This window comes from Crocuta crocuta, unplaced genomic scaffold (genome assembly GCF_008692635.1).
Source record: "Crocuta crocuta isolate KB4526 unplaced genomic scaffold, BGI_CrCroc_1.0 scaffold36, whole genome shotgun sequence".
Lineage (NCBI taxonomy): Eukaryota > Metazoa > Chordata > Mammalia > Carnivora > Hyaenidae > Crocuta > Crocuta crocuta.
The window spans coordinates 5648383-5658133 of record NW_027532203.1 but is presented as its reverse complement, the minus strand read 5'-3'; the positions used below and the strand labels follow the sequence as shown (position 1 = coordinate 5658133).

Genomic DNA, 9751 nt, shown 5'->3' with positions numbered 1-9751 from the left:
AAAGCAGTTGGACTAATGAAAATATTAGTTACTAGCTGTAAATTTTGGAAATGAATGCTATTTTTAAGAGTTTAGGACGCTGTCTGATCATAAATATTTCAAAGAGAGCACTATTAATTCAAGCCAATCAATAATACAGCATAACCCTCCAGCTATGATACCAATGAGAAGAAATTTATTCATCAGTTTTATTCCCATTGAAATCCATATCCAAAGGCTTGTGATTGATTATAGCTAGATAGGCTGTCTTCTTTTTATTAAAGTATTATTTGTTACTCAAGCATTTCTAAAGCAATAACATGTTATGACTCTTTAATTCGTTGAGTAGAAAGCGGAATATTTACTGACATTTCTTGAAAACTTGCTATAAGCCCACAGGAAAGAATCTGACATCATCACAGTGTGTTCTCCTTAACTTGACAGGAAGTCAACTTCAAGCAGACGGACCTGAATCAAGAGCTCATTTGAGAAGCATAAGTGTCCGGTAAACGGTATTAGTTATTTTTATTTGGAAGATCCTCAAGTTCCAGTGGCTTTATCATCCTGTACTTCACTTTCTGAAAACCTGGCACTCCCATGTGGACTGCTGGTAGAATGAGCAATGCAAAGAGCTGGCTGGGACTTGGCATGTCCTTGTACTTCTGGGGACTGATGGACCTTACAACCACCGTTCTCTCCAGCACGCCAACACCGCCAGGCAGATTAGAAGCGCTCCCGTCAGACAAGCCACAGTCACACTCGAGGACAAAGAGGAGCTGGGTTTGGAATCAGTTTTTTGTTCTGGAAGAGTACACTGGAACTGACCCTTTGTATGTCGGCAAGGTAAGAATGGCCACATAGACACATTATCAGGGTACTGAATACTGAAAAGAGAATATGAATGTGAACGGAGTATGAAAAGGTCACCGAACCTGTGTTTGGGTCCTGAAAACAATTTTAACTAGCGGTATGTTACTTGACAGCTAGTTGAAATCTAATTTTTGCTTTGTCAGATACCAGTCAGAAAAGGAAAGATTTCTCTCCTTGTTCATACGTCTGTTCTAAGTGGGGGGGGGAACAAGGAATTGGATTTTGGAGGCAAAGCTGGGGACCCTGCAAGAAACATTCGAGTCCCAAAAGAGGCAGCAGCAGCCTGGGGAATTACAGGATGGGGAAGAATGAAACTGGGAATTGCAGAGGGGGAAGTGGAAGGGGGAGTTTCACTTTGCTTTGTTTTGGTGTGTGTGTGGTTTTTTTTTTTTTTTTTTCCAAAGTATTTCCACAGGTATTGCCTGGGGCCTAAATTTAATGGAAAAAAAAAAGAATAAAACATTCTTCATTTCAGAAGATCCTAGCATGCACTTTAGAATAGATGGAGACAATCAATGAATATATTTATAAACTTTACACTCGAATTCCCTTGATTTATCTATCATCATTTCATTTTTAATCCAGGCTTTCTCCTGTGTTTACTTTATTTGGATGCTAATCAGAGACCATTTTGTGAAAGCAACCAAGTGAGAGAAAAGGGGAAACAAGGACCTAATTAGAAAATAAATAATTCATTCAAATGATAACTTAAACACTCGATTAGCACAGAGGCTAAGAATGTGGGCTTCAGAGTCAAACACATGTGAGTTCAAAACCCAGCTTTGCCAACCGCTTAAGGAGTGACTCTGGACAGGACACGAGCGCCATTAGCCTGTTTCCTCAAACATCAAATGGGGATGAGAGAATTACAACTTCCCAAGGTCTGTCTCTTTGCTCAACCCCCACACACTTCCAGATTCAGATCTGACTTGTCTGCTGTATTAAAGTTGTGTTTTCACAAGAACCTCCCTCCTACCAAATCTTATGGTTTCATATTAAGGAACCTCCCAACCTCAGATGCTGCCGACTAGACTAGTCCTTCCTTCTTGACTCACTTTTCTCTCTCTCCCTCACGATCATCATAATCCCATGTTCCTTCCTTCCTTCTCAGCCTCTTTGCTGGTCTTCTCCCTTCACCTGACCCCTCTGTTAGTGGTCCATCTAGTCAGCTTTGCGCTGGGTCTCTTCTCTACCCACATTCAGTCTCTGGATGGATTTGCCATCCCCAATGATTTTAACCATCACTTCTCAACGAACACCACCTGCATCTCTGGCTCAGGCCACTTGTCTGGGCTTCAGACTCCTAAACCCACTGCATATGTGATAGCTCCCCATTTTTGGCTCAAAACCCTCCTAAATGTAGCATATCTGCTGAGGAATTCTTGGTTTCCTCCCAAACCGAGTCTGCCCACCCCTACATCTTCTCCATGTTCGCACTGCCATCACTCAGTTTACAAAACCTTTCTCTTGTCCCCCACATGCTCTCCACCTGCAAAACTGTCAGTCCTTTGCCAAAACACATCCCAAAATCTTTCACTTCTCCTACCTCCACTCCCACTATTGCCTCTCACCTGTGCAAATACCTAGACTTCCAACCAGTTTCCGAACCTCCACCCACACTTTTTTCAACCCATTCTACACACGTGAGAGTCGGACCATGTCCCTCTGCTTCCATCCTTCAATGTCTTCCCATTGAGCACTGAATCATCCAGACTCCTCCCCACGGCTGCCACGGCCATTCCTCTCTGACCCAGCCTGCCGCCTGGCCTCCCGCCACACCACAAGCCACTCTTGCTTTCCCTTGCTCTCATGTTCCAGGGACATAGCCTCCTGATATTTCCCACAACTTGCCAAGCTTTGCCTTATTGTTCCATAATAAAATGTTCTTCCTCTGGCTTCTCTTGCGGTTGGCTTCTCCTCGCTCTTCTTGGCTCATTTTGAATCTAGGTCTTCCTTGACCATTCTCTAAGTTAGGGCCCTCGGTTAGACTCTCTCACTACCATCATTTTTTTTCCAGATCTCTAGTCACAACCCACAATATCTCATTCGTTTATTTACAGGAGTACTGGTCTGAAGCCTTTGGACTAGATTATAATAAGGGCAAGGACACTGCTCCCATTTTATCCCCAAGGCCTAACACAGCACCTATCACATAGAAGGTACTCAAAAAGATATTTAATAAATGAACACCTCATAGTGTAGTAAGGATTAAATGAGCTAACACATGTAAAGTGCTTAGCACAGTACTTGGTCCAGAGTAAGATCTTAACAACCATTACATTACTCTGTAGCTACTCGGCAGTGGTAGTGGTAGTGGTAGTGGTAGTGGCGGTAATAGCGGTAGATAGGGATTTCGTTATAGGAACTCTAAGTAACTCAGGATGCATATACCTAATGCAGCTGCAAATCAATTAGCCTCCAAATCTGTGGCTTTGACTTATTCCTTTCCTTCTGTCCTTCCCTCATGCACAACCAGTCACCACATCTGTCAGTATATCCTTGCCAGTTTCTCTCAGAGTCGCCTCATCCTCTCCAGGCTCTGTCATTTTTGTGGTCCCTCTGCTCCTCATGATTAGTTTAGCTAAGCAGCCACTGCCCATCTCCCTGTAGAGAGGATCTTCCCCTTCCTCCCCCCAGGACTCCGGATATTCATCTCCTTGAAGCACCCTTTCCGTCATGTCACTCCTCTGATTAAGAAAGCGCTGTAGCTCCAATGCTTATCAGAGCTCTTAGCATACAGTTCAAGGGCTTGCAGAAAATGAGTCCTCCTCTCTTAACTGCCCTCTCCCATGATTTCTCAAATCTAGTCCTGCTCTCAGCCACACTGGCCTCCTTACTGGCTCTGACACACCTACAGCATCTGTCCCTACCTCAGACATGCACTCGGGCTACTGCCCTGCCCAGGACACACAATAACCACCCCTCTCTCCGTTCAATCACATTCAGATTTCTCAGGGCCCTAGCTTAAAAGCCATTGCATCATGAACCCATCTTTTATCTATTCAGAATTCCAAAGACTTCTAACTACTCATTATTTGTAAAATATCTCTTCCAACTAGATACACATGGCTACTGCTAAAGTACGTTTCAGAAAATACATTTGTATTCAGTAGTTACTTTGTGTGCTTGTACAATCTAGAGCCTCCTTCCCTCCTCCCATGGGCAGAAACTGAGATGCCATCTGTAGCCTTCCCTATGCTCCTCCAACACTGAGCACCCAGCACAGAGCGGGACCCATAAAACTACTGAAAGATGAGGGTGTCTAACGTTTTGCTGGGCTACCACAGGACCATGTGCGGGTACGGTCACACAGAGCGGGCCATTTACTCATCAGAACAATGCTGTGAGGCGAGTGTGATTCACCACTTTCCAATAATTAGCCGACCGAACGCGACTCAGAGAGGTTATGCTTACTGCCCAAAGTTAGAAAGAAGGTACCAGGAAATCTGATACTGAAGTCATGAGTTTTCCTTTTCATTCCCCTGAGACTGGGCCCCATGAAATACACAGAAGAGTCAATGGCTTTAGGCTGACACCAGGAATCCAACCAAGCCTGACTGCTTCCTGATGCTGGGAATACTCAGCTGTGTAGCACCCTCGAGTACTCATGATTAGTGCCCAACCTTTCCTAATTACCCCAACCAAAGACACAGAACACTCTGCACATCTCTACGGCCATCATATCCAACCAACCCTGAGCAGCCACTGCAGTGGGGTGTGACCTCCACATTTTATATTCACTTACCCAGGCACTTTCCCCTCCTCACTTCCCTTTGAAAGAGAAGTNCCCAGTGTCATTCAGCTTGTCACCTTGAGCTCTGGAAGCTGTCTGTTTAGAGAGCTTGCCTGAGTGTTTGCTTATTGCAGAAGGAGTCTGGCAACAATTATCAGCTGTAATTAGTATGGCCTTATAAAATCCACACTGGGCCTTCCAGGGCCAAGGCAGCGTCGAGTTAAAGCTAGATTACATTGACACATGCAAAGAGGGGGGTGGAAAAAGCCTGTGCCTGGGCACAAAGCTGTGCTTCCAAGGTGTGCTGAGGTCCACAGCTCCATGCACGGATGCTGTCCAACCACAAAGTGTAAACACTACTGCACTCCTGGAATCATACAAGGCATGGTAAATGATGACAAAAAAGAGTGAAAATCACCCTTGTTTTTAAAATCCTAAATCAACCAAGATTTGTCATAATCTACATGGACTGTCCATCATTCACTACTCCTTTGGCTGAAGATCTTATAAACTGAAGCATTGCTAGGGTAAGTAGGATACCCACCTGTCTTATTCCGTCTGGATTTAGGGGGGAAGAATGTTTTCCCAAGATGTACATAAGCACATGCCACCAACTCCATTCCAGAAGCTCCTTACCTTCTTCAGAGGAGCTGGTACTTAGTCAGAGTTAGTTGAATTAGATACAGATAAATAGAAAAAACATTTTTATTACACTGATAATTTGCTGGGTGACTTAGGGAAAAGCTGTCAATGTCTCGTGTTTACAACTGTCACAACCAAATGTGTCTTCTACAGCTGGTAAATCCTAATGTTAAATGCGCACTACCATGCAGCTTCTGAAGCTGGGGTCTCTCAGCTCTGTGTCCACCTTTCCATACTCTCCATGGTGATGTCAGGACGCGGACTCTTTCCGACCAGCTCCCCATTGGGTTCTGACAGTAGAATATACTAGAGGGAGACCCAGAGGCAGAAGAGGGAGAAGGGACTTGTTCCTGAAAGCCAGCAGGTGGCTCCAGTTCCTGGCTGCTTTTCCCACTCCCTGCACAGCACCAGCCTCATCACACCCCTGTCGGCAACAGCAGCACGACTGGACGGCACGCCCTTCTCCCGAAATCTGAGTCTGAAGTCCGAGAGAAGCGGGTGCTAGGGGGCACTCGCACTACACTCCTGAAGCCCCAGCCCCAGGTGGCAGCACTTCCTCCTCTGATGCCTCAGGCCCAGCCTCCTCCAAACATCTAGATTCCAGAAGCCCCAACTGCTGCCCTCCGTCCCCCAGCCAGAGGGACACTAGCTGTTTCCTGTAATTTCTCTCTCTCTCCAGTACTTCCGTGTTCCCTTTTTGCCTTTCCAATCCTCCATATTAAATTCACTCTGCTAACATAAGTCATTTAGGTTTTGTTCCGACTGGGTCCCGAACTGATAGAATTATATTCCTCAGAAATACTCCTGTGTAAGCAGATTCTGGTCCCTTTCATAGCTGGTCCCCATTTCTTCCTGTTCATCAGAGGCTCATCATGCTTCCTTGTGGATGTCCTCTCATTCTGTCTTCCCTCTCCTCTCCCTTTTGCACAGTGGCTCACACACACACACACACACACACACAGGCTACCTGAAAGATGCTTGCTAGCTCTTTTGAGACAAAAGGAACATGATTTCACAAAAAGCTTTAACCCTAACCTTATACCCTACACACTCATTCACTACACTTTTACTGAGCATTTGCTGCATGTGAGAACCCACACTGAGATGAAAGCCACATGGTTCCTGCCTTCAAGGAACCCACCATACGGAGAGTTCCTCAAATTCTTCTCCCAATACAGACAAAAACAAAGAGAACAGATCTGAGGTTCAGCCCAGACTGTACCGACCTCGGCCAACCGGATGGCTCCTAAGGAACTAGAACCCTCTGCAGCAGCAATGATTTTAGTCTTCGGTTACTTACTAAGCTCTCTCCATAGGCAGAACACTTATGTTTGGCCTATAATGACAGACAGCATGTTTAGCTTTTTTAAGGACCACAGGACAAAACTTCTTAGATAATACACAGAACACCCAGAACAGTCCTGTGTAGTTCCTTTATGTCAGCTATTTTTTCTTCCCCCTAAATAATCCACCAGGCCCTGAATGGACCTATCTCGTGCTACGTAAACGTTCTATGCCACATGCCCTAAGATGACGTGTCTTATATATATATATAAAAATACTCAGCAACTTTCTTTAATTAAAAAACCTCCTCCTCCACCCAATTCCATCCCTTAGCCTGGAAACACAGTTCCAGATGGAATGATTTCTTCGTGGCCGGGTCCCAATAAAATGGCTTCCTATTCCACACCTTAAGAGCTGGCCACCTCTGCTTCTGTTTTAACTACATTAATAGAATGTTTGGATTGCAAATAATAATAATACTGTATGCGGAATGAGGAAATGTGAAAAGTGCATATTCTAAATAGAATTCTTTAAGGAGAAAAAAAATCCACATCTATTTTTTCAGCCAATTTTATTCCCTTATTTCGTTTCTCTAGATAAACACAGCTGAATTCCTCTAGGCGGCAAAATAGCTGCCTGCGTGATCTGGCCGTGAGTCCATTTGAGATCACCTCAGAGCCAGCCACAACCTCCAAACCCACCCCTGTCTGGGGATGCTGTGAATACATTTTCAGGTCCCCTCCTGGTATCTGTGGTGCTTAATCCTCAGAGTAACACTGTCCTGGCAATGCTGCAGGCGGCCTTCTGCTGCTTTTACCGTTAGACTATGCATAATAAAAAAGCCAACAGGTGGTTTCTGCCGTCTCTGCTAAACTCTTGGAGATTTGAAGGAAGTAGAGAAGAGCTAGGGATGTTAATACCCTTTTCTCTGTGCACATCACCATTATCATCATCATCATCATCATCATCGGCCCCATTTACAGCGTTCCTATTATGAGAAAGGCAGTGGGCTAGGTGCTTGACATACATTAATTTCTAATGATCCCAACAACCCTTCCAAGTAAGTATTAATGATGTTCTCCATATATATAATACCAGAAATGTGAGACCAACAAACATTCAACACTTTGTCAGGGCGCTCAATTTATAACTGCCTTCATGTTTTAGACACCACCCCCCCATACATCTGCCCTGCTAGCCTAAGTGTAGCACTGGGTGCCTATTTTATAAACTAAATCTCTAAACTGTGCAGAGTACTAAAACCCAGGCAACCACAGACTTAGTGGCGGCCCCCTTTAGAGAGAAACTGTTATGATAAAGTAATGCAAAATTCCAGGATTCTTGCCATAGACCTATATCTATAATTACAGATACAGAAATTTCTTTCCAGTCTTACTATGAAAATAGGGCCCTGGAATCCTTTGGAGAGTACATCAGTCATTACCAAGTAATCCAGGAGAAAACACAGTCGGATGGGCAGATAAAAGCATGTCCTATCCACATTCAGATTTGAGTGATTCAATTACCAGTCCCAGAAATGGTCCCACCAAAGAGAGATACAGTGATGCAAAAGAGTAACAACCTCCAGTAAATCCATGCTGACACCTGGAATGTAAGCACTCATAGTGCTACTGTACGCAATTACTGGATTAGGACCACAGCATCAGAGAGTTTCCAAAGTCCCTGGAGGTCACTTACAATTTCCAGTATAGTGGCCGGAGCCTATTTTTAAATCAGTTCATCAGTTTTTCAGGCAACTGGAATCATCAGAAGGTTTTTGAAACACAAAAACTTATGTCAAACACTTTCTTTTTAAATGTTAGGCTTGTTCATTTTTTTCCTTAAGTGGAAGTGCTCGGTTCCACTTGCTCCTCTTCTCATGTTTCAGGGCCTATACTTCCCAGAACTCTTGTTTTTGGACTTCTCAGGGAAAAGAACCTAAAAATATATTAGTTAGTCCAGGATACCGAATGTGATGTGGAAAAACTTTACTTATTCATCAATCTGTACTTGTTCCTTGATACAATCACATTCAATGTATGTTAGGTCTTTGTAGATCAACATTTTACACATCTAAGTGAAAAAAAAAATATATTCCTGTTTGAAAGGAGGTCATAAGTTTGGACCAAACTGAAAAATCAATTTATTTCCAACACCTGTTCATATCCATAATGAGATTTCGAGTTTCTCCGTTTGTTTTCCCAGCTCCATTCAGACATGGACAGGGGGGATGGATCCATCAAATACATCCTCTCAGGAGAAGGTGCAGGCATCGTGTTCACCATCGACGATACCACTGGAGACATCCACGCCATTCAGAGGCTTGATCGAGAGGAAAGGGCCCAGTACACCCTAAGGGCTCAAGCCCTAGACAGACGGACAGGCAGGCCGATGGAGCCAGAGTCTGAGTTCATCATCAAAATCCAAGACATCAATGACAACGAGCCCAAGTTCCTGGATGGACCTTACGTCGCCACTGTGCCAGAAATGTCACCAGTGGGTAAGGTGGAGAGTTACTGATTCTCACAAAGAGCAGTTCTACAGAAGATTGTCCTCTCTACACACAGAGAAAGAGATTGTGCAGAACAGCTCACAAGTTAGAGAACTGGACCAAAAATGACAACCAAGTCCTTAGGCAGGAAACTATGTAGGCACTAAAATCAGCCATATTAAAAAATAACAGTAATAATAAGCCTAGCATTGTTATTCGGTTCTGATTCTTAAAAGATAGATGATAGACAGATACATATTTGGTTCATAAGGGAGAAGCATTTTGGTATTATCAAAAGAGCCATGAAGAACCCAAAGGCTGTGTTCCTCTTGCTGGTTACTAAGAATTTAAAACACAAATAACTCTTGTCCCAGTAGAGAGGCACAAGATAGAGGAGTATGGAAGCCTGACCTCAAAAGGGGTGTTCCCAAGGAAACAAACATAACAATTCCAAATGCTGTAAGACTGCCCGTTCAGGATTGCATCCCAGCCTTTAGCAATTCAACCTGAACAGGTTTCCACCATCTCTCTTCCTCAGGGACCTCTGTTATCCAGGTGACAGCCACAGATGCTGATGATCCAACCTACGGCAACAGTGCCCGGGTGGTGTACAGCATTCTCCAGGGCCAGCCATATTTTTCTGTGGACTCCAAAACAGGTATCTGATGCAAGTTGTCAGAGGTGGTTGCTTTATTCCCTATTAATTCATAACTGCTGCTCATGGCAAACCCAACTCTCCTTTTCAAGGACTC

The 9751-nt window shown here is 44.1% G+C and overlaps 1 protein-coding gene across 1 annotated transcript in view; it reads left to right on the top strand.

The window, feature by feature from the left end:
• Nucleotides 1-429: 429 nt before the first annotated feature.
• Nucleotides 430-9751, top strand: part of CDH20 (cadherin 20) — a 51690-nt gene continuing 42368 nt past the window's right edge. The window contains exons 1-3 of the mRNA XM_077777576.1: nucleotides 430-822; nucleotides 8714-9008; nucleotides 9538-9657. Coding sequence (XP_077633702.1) covers nucleotides 577-822; nucleotides 8714-9008; nucleotides 9538-9657 — 661 coding nt within the window. The 5' untranslated portion in view covers nucleotides 430-576. The remainder of the gene's footprint in view (nucleotides 823-8713; nucleotides 9009-9537; nucleotides 9658-9751) is intronic.